The 13,260-nt window shown below is 41.4% G+C and overlaps 1 protein-coding gene across 1 annotated transcript in view; it reads right to left on the bottom strand.

Moving 5' to 3' along the window:
* COG3 (component of oligomeric golgi complex 3) overlaps positions 1 to 11,672 on the bottom strand; it is a 51,212-nt gene extending 39,540 nt beyond the window's left edge. Inside the window, exons 1-3 of the mRNA XM_083615596.1 lie at positions 11,401 to 11,672; positions 1,046 to 1,192; positions 312 to 373 (exon numbers count right to left, since the gene is read on the bottom strand). Of these exons, the coding sequence (XP_083471722.1) occupies positions 312 to 373; positions 1,046 to 1,192; positions 11,401 to 11,547 (356 nt within the window). The 5' untranslated portion in view covers positions 11,548 to 11,672. The remainder of the gene's footprint in view (positions 1 to 311; positions 374 to 1,045; positions 1,193 to 11,400) is intronic.
* Positions 11,673 to 13,260: the final 1,588 nt, after the last annotated feature.

The following is a 13,260-nucleotide window of genomic DNA, read 5'->3' as shown; positions in this document are numbered from 1 at the left end:
TGGTTCGCCAGAAGCTGGCCACATGACCTGGAAGCTGTATGCCTGCTCCCTCGGCCAATAAAGCGAGATGAGCGCCGCAACCCCAGAGTCGGTCACGACTGGACCTAATGGTCAGGGGTCCCTTTACCTTTACCTATTGTATTGTATTGTACTGAGTGGAACAGGAGGAGAATGAAAACGAAGGCATAGCACACACCAAAAGCACACAGGCAAGGCAGGACATTCTCATAGGATGTTTGGCAAGTTGCCACTGTTGTATGCTATGCCTTGATATTCACAATGCAACCAGTGGGGTGGGGAGGCATATATACCTGTATTTAGCCCCTTCATCTTGATCCATCTGCGTATGGAGTTGATCAAACCATGAGAAGAACTAGAGCAAAGAAGGGAAGAGATTACTTAGGATGCTCTGGGAGAACGGCATCAATGGCATTTGGGCTGATGAAATGGGCTTATTAGGAAATATAATCCAGTGTATTGCAACAGTAGCACTGGTGGTAGAGAGAGGAGTCACTGGGTGATTCCTGGTGTGGGGGCTGCCCCTGTCCATGCTTCCTGACTGGACGGCAGAATTCAGAAGGTCTATTCCTTAGGTAAAAAAGTCCCTCCCAATTCTATGATTCATTCCTTTGCAATTACACAGAGGGGGGGAAACCTAACGAAATGCTCTATTTAAAAAATAAAATAAAAGCAACTGTCGGACAAAAAAGGAGGTCCGCAGTGTTTCCATCGCCAGCCACTCTCACCCAGCCCACTTCTCCTTCAGAATCTGACAACCTGTACAATGTCCCTGCCCTCTTCACCAAGTTAAGCATTATGGTCCAGTTTCTCTTCCTGGCCGTGAGCTGCCAAGTACAGGCACCTCTGAATAGGGAGAGGGACACAGACAGGCCTCAGAGAAGGAAGAATAAAGCAGACATGCACAAGCATCGAAAGACAAAAGCCCAGCCAGAATTTTTGCCTATGTATTAAATAACATCACATTTAACACCTTACGTTTTGCATTTGGAATAAGAGAAGGCTTGATTTTTTTGTTTTGTTTCACCTGCTGTGCTGTTTCAATTCTTTCATTTTCCATATGCAACATGGAAAACCCTTTCAAGAGGATGTCCTCTGTGGATTCTGGCACTGTTGCTGTCAATGTTACGGTTAATGATTGCTGACCAAGACTGCTAAAATCTTCAATAGGAAGCTAGACACAAATAAAAAATAAAAATGAATGAGTTGAATGCCTTAAACTGTTTTTTTTAAACTAGTTTCTTCATTACTTACTTCCCCCCCATTGAATGTTATAACACACAGTATCATTCATTCAAAACCAGATCAGAATGCTTTTATGTCAAAATTGTTCATTTAAACAGAAACAAATGCAACAGATAGCTTTTATTCCCTTTTCTTTTCTTTACAACCAGATGCATCTGGAGTTCTGTAGCTCTGTTGTACGCCACTGGAAGTTCCTCTGGAACTCCAAAGCTGCAGTTTAACTTATTGATCTGTAAGCTAATAAAATATACTCTGTACTGGTATCCAAAATCACAAACAGCTGTGCAGGATACCAAGCTTAGATTACTTGGTTAAAAAAAGGCAGAGTGAATCAGAGCCTGGCAACATGGGATGGTCAGAATTCCACTTGGAAGAGGACACTGCAGGATGCGCTTAGTACAGATTTATGAATGAGCACCCCAATTGAGGGACGCGGGTGGCGCTGTGGTCTAAATCACAGAGCCTAGGGCTTGCCAGTCAGAAGGTTGGCAGTTTAAATTCCCGCAACGGTGTGAGCTCCCGTTGCTCGGTCCCTGCTCCTGCCAACCTAGCAGTTTGAAAGCATGTCAAAGTGCAAGTAGATAAATAGGTACCGCTCCGACGGGAAGGTAAACGGCGTTTCTGTGTGCTGCTCTGGTTCGCCAGAAGCGGCTTAGTCATGCTGGCCACATGACCCGGAAGCTGTACGCCGGCTCCCTCGGCCAGTAAAGGGAGATGAGCGCCACAACACCAGAGCCGTCCACAACTGGACCTAACAGTCAGGGGTCCCTTTACCTTTTACCCCAATTGAGCAAGAAACGTCCTGTACTGTAACAACTACCACAACCAACATCAAATGTGCAAACAATTCTAAATCCAGAGTTATGATTAAAGCATTCTTTGAAATGTGGGCCAATTTTTAATAGAGATGTTCATCACCTCTATGCACAGCCCGAATTGTAAGGTGATCAGGAGTGAGTCAGGTGAGGTTTTCACATACCCGAATCAGATTGTGCCATTAATGGGATGTTGAGTCAACTCCCTAAAGTCCAGAGCTGTTCTACAGACTTGGGTGCTGCAAAATGCTGAATTTTGCCAGTTAAAATAAAGTGATTGCTGCTTTTTAAGAAAAAAAGCAAAACCTAGCTTAGGGACCTTTACCTGGGAACACATGGAGTGAATGTATTTGGGATCAGGCTGCAAATCAATTAATATGGAAGATAGGCAGCTCTGACTGAAAGCTGTTGGAGCCCCTCACAAAGACATACAAGCCATCATGAATATTATCTCTGATGCTGCACATCTAGTCACCAAACTCTGCCACTTTATTCTCACAATTGTGAATAACATGCACCTTCAGATCAATGACACTGACATGGGGACTTGCATGGCTCCACCATATGCCAAACATTTCCATGGCTGACTTGGAGCAATGCTTTCTCGGCTGCTGTCCCCAAAAAACCTCTCCTCTGCCCTTGATACACTGATGACATCTTTGGCATCCTGAAGTCACAGACAAGAGGCAGTGGAGAAGCTCTACCAGGACTTTAACAACTGACACTCTCCACCAGTGCTGGATTTACGTACCTCGGGTTAAGAACTTAATTCGTTCTGGAGGTCCATTCTTTACCTGAAACTGTTCTTAACCTGAGGTACCACTTTAGCTAATGGGGCCGCCCGCTGCTGACGGCACACGATTTCTGTTCTCATCCTGAAGCAAAGTTCTTAACCTGAGGTACTATTTCTGGGTTAGCGGAGTCTGTAACCTGAAACGTCTGTAACCCGAGGTACCATTGTATAAGCTAAGCAAGCTGTAGCTTAGGGCCCCACTCTTGGGGCCCCCCAAAAAATTAAAGGTTAAAATAACCTGGATGTACATTTTTAAAATGTAAGATAAAAAACAAATAAAATAAAACCTACATATCGCAACAGTGGCAAATGGCCATAGATACCTATTAGGTCCATAAATTACCATATAGCATATATTCAACACAAAGAAACAGCAACAATTTGTTGTTGACAAAGGACAGCTGGACATATAAAGGGCGCCATTACCTCCAGTAGCTTAGGGCCTCATCAAACCTAAATCCGGCCCTGCTCTCCCCCCCCCCCCCGTTGATCTGAATCTAGAGCAGTCCACAAAGCAAGTATCCCCTCTAGACCCTACTATGCAACTACATAATGAACATAGAAGCACCACTTAACATTGGAAAACTAGGGACTGCTACGCACTTCCAACTGCCACCCAGAAAACATCACAAAAACCACTGTCTACAAACAAACCTTGAGGTACAACAGGATCTGTTCTGATCTGTCAGAGAGAGACTCCCTGTTAAAGGATTTACACCACGCATTTCTACCAAACACATCCAATGAATTGACAAAGCAGATCAAAAAGGCCAGACTGATACCCAGGAATAACCTGCTACAGAACAAGCCCAGAAAAGAAAGTGACAGATCATTACTTGCTGGCTACCTGCATCTCCTAGTTAAAACCACTCCAACATATCATCAAGGACCTACATATCCAGGACAGTGAAATGTCCCTCTCAAAGGCTTTGGGTGGTAAGCCTGCTCTTGCTAACAGACAGCCTAGGCAGTTAACTAAAACCACTTATCACCAGCAACAACAGCAAACACCACATCTACTCTCATAACACTATTAAAAAGTTAAAGGGACCCCTGACCATTAGGTCCAATTGTGGACGACTCTGGAGTTGCGGCGCTCATCTTGCTTTATTGGCCGAGGGAGCCAGCGTACAGCTTCCGGGTCATGTGGCCAGCATGACTAAGCCGTTTCTGGCGAACCAGAGAAGCACACGGAAACGCTGTTTACCTTCCCGCCGGAGTGGTACCTATTTATCTACTTGCACTTTGACGTGCTTTTGAACTGCTAGGTTGGCAGGAGATGGGGAAGAAATGGGAGCTCACCCCATCGCGGGGATTTGAACTGCCGACCTTCTGATCGGCAAGTCCTAGGCTCTGTGGTTTAACCCACAGCGCCACCCGCGTCCCGATAACACTATTACAGAACTAATAAAGTCAGCCACAACATCAGCGTTTCATGCACTTGCATGTCTCCCAATGCAACAAAAACGATCATCTGTCAGCAATGCTCTTTTGCATTACTAGGACAAACAGACTAATCTCTGCACACAGAAGAATCAATGGGCACAAATTGAAAGCAGGAGAGCTTTTCAATCTATCATGGCATTTTGGTCCAAACAGAGGTAGGGTTTGCTCTTCCACTACTCATGCTAATTCACTAAGCAATGATGAGGATGTTTCTACACGGACCTCACTCCAGGTATCTGCTGAAGTGGTCTAGTCCACAAAAGCTTACGACGTAATAAAATTTGTAAAACTTCTAGGTACCCAAGACTTTGGTTCTTTTTACCTTGCTAACACTGTAAATCACTTGGAGACAGAAGGATGTGCCTGGAAAAATGCTGGAACCCACTCTAGGCTCCTGGGAAACAGTGGACTATAAAGTAAACAAGCGACACAACACAGCCATCCCCACAGCCTTCCTATCTGTAATATTTGCAACCATACCAAATCTATCATTTGCCCAATAATAAATGCTGGAAATGTAATGAAACTGAAGGTACTTTCTACCACCTTTGGTGGACGTGCCCAAGGATCAAGGTCTTCTGGGAAATGATCTATAATGAAATTAAGAAGGTACTTAAGTGTACCTTTCATAAGAAACCAGAGGCCTTTCTCCTGGGCATGGTAGGCCAATTGGTGTCAAGGAAAGATAGGACGTTTTTTATGTATGCTACAACAGCAGCAAGAGTTCTTCTAGCAAAGTATTGGAAGACACAAGAACTACCCACGCTGGAAGAGTGGCAGACGAAGGTGATAGACTATATGGGACTGGCTGAGATGACTGGCAGAATCCGCGACCAAGGAAAAGAGACGGTGGAAGAAGATTGGAAGAAATTTAAAGTTTATCTTAAGAACTGTTGTAAAATTAATGAGTGCTAAAATGTCATGGGTAACGTAAAACAGAATTGCAGCAATAAATGACTGGGTAAGAGTAAAAGGATTAAAGAAAGTGAATTATGAGTAATTGAAATTAGGGGTTGCTGAAAAAGTTTATTTTTTTTTTTTTAAATAATATTTATTAAAATTTTTCAAAAATACAAAAAATATCACTTTACGGGACTCCCCCCTTCCCCCACCCCTACCATATTCCCCTTTCATATTGTTGGCCAAACAAGTTCCCCATTCAAATTGAAACTTAATTTGTTTTACAGTAAAAAAAAGAAAAAAAAAAAAAAAACCCAGTGTTCTTTCCCCAAGACCCACCCCATGTCATTCCACAATTTCCATTTTTTAATAAAAGAAGCACCCCAGATAATAGAAACAGAAAAGGTAGAGAATAAAAAAAATATAATGAATAATAGACCAATTCAGCAAAAAATAACCAAGTTGGCAAGCCTTTGGAGTTTTAGTTCTCCCCCCCCTGTCCCCGGTTTAATTTCCCCCTGACCATCAACCCCTGGTGTCTGCCTGGAATTCTTAAGACCATAAATCACAACTTTTCCCCAACTCCTTGCTGGCTTTTTCTTTTTTAAAATTAAAAATAAATTTTTTTGAAAATCAAAATTATTATTATTATCATTATTTTTCAAAACTTTAACTTCAGTCTTTAATAAAACTGTAATAGAACTCCCTCCATTGTTCTTTCCAGGTTGTAGTCTGATTTCCCTTTGTTCCGCTGCTAAAACGTTGTAGTTCGAAAGTTTGGTAAGTCTGCAGGGATGGTTGTTATTCAGGGGCAAAACCTTACGTTCAGTCCCTTCCTTTCTTCAATAGAAAAATCTATTGTCTCCTTTAAAAAAACAAAAAAGAAAACACCCTGAAGACGAGATGTTATTTCCGTTTTGCAGCTTTCCCAGAAGATAACCAGTCCTGTAAAGTTCCATTGGTGTTTTTCCACTTTCCCAATCCTTGTAATGTCCCGAAACTCCTCAAGGGGGATTGTTGTATCTTTGTTTCCTCTAATCCAAAAGTCAATTTGTTATCCATATTCGCCATTTTGTATCCAAATTTTAACAAGTTGTAGCAAATTGTATCAAATTTAACCAGCCAAGTTCTCATAATAAAATCCACTCCGCTTTTCGACTTTGACAGCTATTTTGACAGCTGTCAAGATCTCCGACTCCTTTCACCAGGCTCTCTCTTCAGTCACCCCGGTTCCCAGGGGGGGGGGTTGCATTTCCCTTCTCCAGTTCCTCCTCCAGCACAGTTCTTGTAGTTCCCCATCGTGAAATTTTGGATTTTTATCAGCAATGCAAGCCTTTTTGGGTCTTGGTTTCCCCGTCCTTGTTTTGGAAAGTTTACAATAGGGAGGGGACTGACTTCCTTTTTGGATCCCCCCCGCTCGTATCCAATTCGAAAAAAAAATTTTTTTTTCCTCCTTTTGAACCCGATTTCCAAATTTACTCACGGGTTGTTGTTGAAAAGTCCGAATTTTCAATGGAAGAAGTCAGCGCTCTCCGCCGAATGGCATGCGGCTTCGCTCAGCAGGGGAAGCAGAGAACTCAAGGCACCACGCTTCTCCCCGGCACCCGATCCGTAGCCTTTAAAAAGGCTCCTTCACGAGTCGGGAGGGCGCTAACGGTGCAAGCCGAGTCTCCATGTCCACGGCCTCCGTGGCCGTGGTTTCTAAGGGTCCCCGCATCGCCGGTGCGGTAGAACCCAGCCCCTGCCGAGCAGACTCCCTCCGGAGCTCGGAGGGAGTCCGCCATTCGGCGATGGCGCCAACCCGGAAGTCTGCTGAAAAAGTTTAAAACAGGGATGCAGAAAAGGGAGGTATGGGGAAGTCGTTGAAATAAGGCTTAAGAAAAAGAGGTTATGAAATTATACGTGTTTATATGTTTGTTTGTCTATGTATTGTTAGTTGTAAAGTGTTTTAATTTATGTTGGAAAATCAATAAAAATTTATATATATAAAAAAAATATTTGCAACCATACCTTTCTCCAAGGAGCTCATGGTGGTGTATATGAATTTGAACCATTTTTATTCTCACAACTTTGTGAGGTAGGTTAGGTTGAGAGTGTATTACTTGCTCAGTACACAAAACAATACATAAATTCCTTTTGCTTTTTAGAAAAACTGGCACCTGGATTCTGAGCAGAAAAGCATCAGAGGCAAGAGAAGAGGCTAACCTTTTCTCCACCGGCAGTTTTCCCTGCTCCACGTTGCCGGATGTATGCATCTGAGGGCAGGTCCTTTTTTTTGGCAAAGTGCCCACACTTCATTATTTTTCTATATACTTCTAAACACAGATAAATAAATACCAGCCCTGCAGGGCTTACAAAGATGTTTTTTCTATCAAACTCCTCTGTTCAAAATTTCAAAAAATTTGAGAGGGGGAGTGAGAGAATGAATTTTAATTCTATTCATATTTAATTGTTTTTAATTATGGAGTCCCCTCCTCCAATGCTTTTCGCTATTCTTTAGCTATTTCTTATTTTATTATTGAGTCCCTCTCAGGCTCATCACATCCCACAGCCTGAGAGGGGAGGACCAGATCTTGCAATATGAGCTGACTGGACCCTCTTCAAAGAACTCTCCCTAACTGGTGTTCGGCTTAGCATTTATTCTCAGGACACCAAAGAATAGCAATTGGCTGGGGAATTAGCAAGTGAGGTCAGAGCGGCAAAAGACAAGCATCATCCCTATAATGCATGGCAAATGTACTGGATACATAAATTGTTCAGACTGTTGCAGGAATCCAGCTGTAGCAGCTGTAGAAGGAGGAGCTAACAGGGGGTGAAGAAGGAGCTATGGGTGGAGGGCAGGGTGGATAAAAATCAATGATTTTTTAAAATTTAAATTGGATTTTTAAAATAAAATGCTTTTGGAGGAAAAATCTTTCTAAAGATAGTTTTCTATTTAAGTTACATTATAGTCCAAAGGCTATTCATCAGGAAATGAGGATTTGTTTTAAGTTTTTCATGTGTGCTAAAACTCAGTCTACGTTTTTTGTTTTTGTTTAAATGCATCAGTTAACAAACATGGATACACATGCTATAATGTTATTGCTTTAGTTAAATAAATTGTTTAAATTGTTATTAAGGAAATAACACCCTTCCAATAAAGTACAGCAGAAAAGTTGTCCAAATATAAACAGTTAAGTTATTAAACCTCACAATAACTTCATAATTATCTGTCTATGTATTTCTAATAGTATGATCAAATGAGTAATTTTTGAAATAACTGTAAAAACAACTCTGAAAATTTATTATTCCAAAAATGAAACCTACATCTGGTTATAAATATTAAGATCATACCAGCAAGAATGAGTCTCTCTGTAAAAAATATACATATATGATTTAAATCAAGTCTTACTGACTAGTGATTTAAACAGTGATTTAAATCTATTTGATTTAAAACAAATCCACCCTGGTGGAGAGAGACCCTCCCATCCTCTGGACCCCCTGGGAAACTCAACAAACCTGCTGCACCTGGAAGTGTGTGTGGAGAGTGCAACTGAATGGGGCACAGCTGCAAGCAGCCTGAGGAAGGACCAGCCACCTTGGGCCTGCCCATAAAAACTAAGGCTAGAGTGAGAGTTCCCAGGAACTTTTCTCATTGTAAGATTTCTGTGGGTGAGCTGCAGGGTGTGTCAGAAGGAAAGTGAATTGATGTTGATTTACAGATATTAGTAACTTTGTATTAATGTAACATTACATGTACAGTGGACGCTCGGGTGGCAAACATGATCCGTGCAGGATGCACATTCCCAACCCGCAACGTTTGCAACCCGCAGCTGCACTTCTGCGCATGCACAACCGCCGAAACCTGGAAGTAACCCATAACTTCCAGGTTTCCACGGTCCATAACCCAAAAAAACACAACCTGAAGTGTCTGTAACCCAAGGTATGACTGTAATGTTGTTGCTTCAGTTTTTTGTTTACCGCTTGGAGACATTTGTAATACATTAAGTAGTATAAAAATTAAATAATCCATCAATCACCCAACACTCATGGTGAAATGTGGCACAACCTTTCAGAGTAACCAAATGAAACCTTATTACACAGCATGACAGAAATCTGTGGTTTTATCAAGACAAGTTGTTTGCTGTGGTTAACGACCATTTTCACAAAATGCACACCTGAATTGCAGAGGGCTGAACTAGATGACCCTTCCAACTCTATAATTCTATGATTCTAATTCTATGAAAATGCACCTTCTGTACCATGAAAATATATTATTATTCACATCTTATATCCTTTAAAATGTGTTTTTAGGAGCAACAGCAGATTTAGGGAGGTGCAGGCAGTTCCCCCACACAGGCTGCAAGATCAAGAAGATCCATAACTGATAAGATCCATTTGGGGTTGCTGATTTTGGGCCTCACATGGGGTGCCACATTACCAAATATTACCCAAGGCTACCCTTCATCTTCCGATGAAGGGCAGCATACCAATTTAATAAATATTATTATTAGTAATAATGATGTTAGGAGACAGAGCTGCCCCCCCCCAACTTTCACCACCTTGTGGCGGCATGTGTGTACATGTGTAGGGTTGCTGCCTTTGGTTGGGCAAAATGCAGGAAGGTAAAAGGTAATTTGTCCCTTTGGGCAAAATACAGGCCAGGTGTGTTGAGGGGGAGGGGGAAATGGGGGGGCTTAAAAATTGCTTTGCAGCAGCTTGCCAATTTAACATATAGAATAAGAGAACAAGAAGAACATACGTTTTAACAAGATTGGAAAATGTTTACTGAATATATGGAGGTAAATTGTTTACACTTTAAAACGCTGGTAGCATTAAGATAAATTCAACAGGGTAAATAAGTTTTGATGGATGTAAACAATGGAATACTGAATGGTTTAGCTTATGTAAAATATGCATGGATTTATGATACACAAACTGAACCACGGAGAGAGAAGGAAAGTAATTGGTTTAAGGTTGTTTAGATGACTATTCTAAAAATAAAAATTGCACACACACACACACACACACACACACACATGAATAGTCATTTAAACAACCTTTAATCAATCACTTCCCCTCTTTTCTCTCAGTGGTTCAGGTTGCATATCATAAATCCCTGCAGAGAGAGAGGGAGAGAGAGGGAGAAAGAGAGTGTAGTTTCTGCACCAGGCAAAACAATTTATGTAGAAGGTAAAATAGATAGCTTATGTAAAATATGCAGGGATTTATGATATGCAAACTGAACCATGGAGAGAAAAGGAATACACACACACATATATATATATATACACAGAGTGTGTGTGTGTGTGTATATATATATATGTATATATATACACACACACACACATATATATGTATATATATATATGTGTGTGTGTGTACACACACATATATACAGAGTGTGTATACATACATATACAGAGTATGTGTGTGTATATATATATAGAGAGAGAGAGAGAGTATGTATATATAGATAGATAGATAGATAGATAGCTTTGCCCGGTACAGAAACGACTTAGCTTATCTTGTTTTTTTTTTTTTTTTTTTTGTGTGTTTTTTTAAAGATATTTATTGAGGTTTTACAAAAACATAGGTTTACAAAATAGAAAAAAATCATATAGAAAGAAAAAGATACAAAAACGAGAGCATACATAAAAAAGAATAAAAATACGAAATACAAAAAACAAATAGATAAAAAAGAATTAAAAACAAATCCGTTTTTTGTAACCTTAAACTCATTAACTTGTTTCCTTGGCCTCCTCACACCTCCCCTTTTTGTATTCCCATTTAAATAATCAAATCAGCAAATCCTTACCCTCTTTCGTTTATCTTAACTCTGTATCTTAACATATTATAACTCTATATTTTCATCCATTATCAATTCATTTTTGCATATTCTTATTAACTTTGTTGCTAATGCCACTTATTTTGAGTTTAAACATTGCAACAACCATGTTGGAAGGAAAAATCCTCCCCACCTGCTGAATTTCTGCCTGCCAGGAGGAGGAGGAGGATAAACGTGGAGAACCAGAAAAAGGAGGAGGAGGAAAGAGAGCGAGCGAGAGAGCAACACTTTCTGCCCCTCTTCCTCAGAGAGAGCTTTTCCCTCCGCGGAGGTTCGTGGCCCCACTGAGGCCCCACGGAAGCGCCGCATCTCCCTCTCCCCGGCCCAGCCAACCCCGCCAGGGCCCCTCCGCTCACCTCAGCCGGGGCGGGCAGGCAAGGCAGCGCTTCCCTCAGCTCCAGCACCGACTCCTGCTGCCGCTCGGTCAGGGGCGCCAGGGGCCTCAGGGGCCTCTCCCACAGGCTCAGCCGCTCCCGGGCTTCGCTGGGCAGCTCGGCCGCCATCCCGCCCCCTCCGCCTCTTGGGCTTTCCTTCTCCCTTTCTCCCCTCGCCCGGAACTATAACGCTGCCCGGAATCGTTTCCGAGGGGGGTGAGGGACGCAGCGCAGCGGCGGACGCGTCACTTCCGCCTCCGGCAGGAAGCGGCTGGCAAAGCCGAGGCCCCCTAGACTCAAGAGAAAGGTAGACTGAACTCGCCGGCCGGCTTCCGGGCTCCGTAGCAAGAAACGCGCGAAACGCATGACGCTTCAATTACTCAGCTTGCAAAATGTTTAAATGGGTTTAAATTTAAGCGGGTTTCTGGTGTTAACAGGACGTTGCTTCTCTCTCTCTCTCTCCCCCAGAGCAAAAGTGGGGAATTGCCCATTTTATTTTGATTATTTCGCGCTTTTATATTGTGTGTTTATCCTGAGACCTGCAGGTATTAATAATAATAATAATAATAATAATAATAATAATAATAATAATAATAATTAATAAATAAATAAATAAAACAAAAATGTTAAGGTGCCTCTGACTGGGTATCAGTCCTATTCTTTTCCTGACTCCTTTTTTTCTGGCGGGGGAGAGAGGTTTGGTGTTAACAGTTCAGCAGTTATTAAAGTGTTGGATCTGGAGCTGCTTCCTCAGCCTGGGTTGTGACTGAAAGGTCTTGCTGGCAACGCGAGAAAGAAAAATCAAACTCTGCAACTGCTGTCCTCTGCTGTTTCTTCAACAAGCTCTGCCTTAAGAGTTCAGATGCAATGGGTTTTTAAAATATAAATTGTGTGTGTGTGTGTACAATCATTTTAACATTTCAAAACAACTTCCCCGTCTTTCTGCAGTTCCTTAAATTTATTTTTAATATCTTCTGCATATCCAAATTAACTTAATTTGCTCATTTATTCACCTACTTTAAATATATACTCTTATAAAACTGCAGGGTATTACAATAATCCTGCCAATGTCCTTATCTGTTTACAATTTACCTGTAAATATTCAATAAAACATTTCCATTCTTTTATAAAAAGTTTGTTCTCTTGATTTCTTATTCTTCTAGTAATAAGTTCAGATGCAATGTTAAAGCTCAAGGTTTAGCATCGTGTGAATAAACCTGGGCGAACCGTGATCACGAGTAAGAAACTGGAAACATTCACTTCTAGGCTTAAAACTAACCATGGTATCTTGTTATGCCTGACAAGGACAAACTGTAGTTGGTTTAAACTACAGCTCATTGAACCAAACTTATGATCAAGACATAGTTTCTGTTCTTGGCTTATAGTCCTCAGTTCAGATGAAACAGCAACTATGGTTAGTTTAAGCCCCTACTTCCAATCGCCTTTCATGTAGTTTTAATGTCATGTCCAAACTGGGCTTATGAGTAGTTTACATTCAAAGGGTGTGGAGATTAAGGAATCTGAAGCTTAGCAAAAAAATTCCAAATAATAATAAAAAATGCAAAGCCTTTCTGAGCCTCATCCTTGTTACCACGGTGACTGGAAAGTTGCATTTATGGATTCCTGCATTTCAGTGGGTTGGACTAGATGATTCTTGGGGTCCCTTCCCACTACAATTCTATGATTCTGTGATCTTTCCTTACATGTTATTCAAACCTCTTTGTAAAATGAAGGTATAACCATTGTTGTAAACAAAAATCTGCCCTTTTTCCCTTATGGGGTATCCAAGAGCCCATATAGGTTCCCTATTGGTAGGAGAAAATAGCAGAGGCCAACCAGAAA

Source organism: Podarcis filfolensis, assembly GCF_964270895.1.
Source record: "Podarcis filfolensis genome assembly, chromosome: 5".
Lineage (NCBI taxonomy): Eukaryota > Metazoa > Chordata > Lepidosauria > Squamata > Lacertidae > Podarcis > Podarcis filfolensis.
This window is presented reverse-complemented; position numbering and strand designations above follow the sequence as displayed.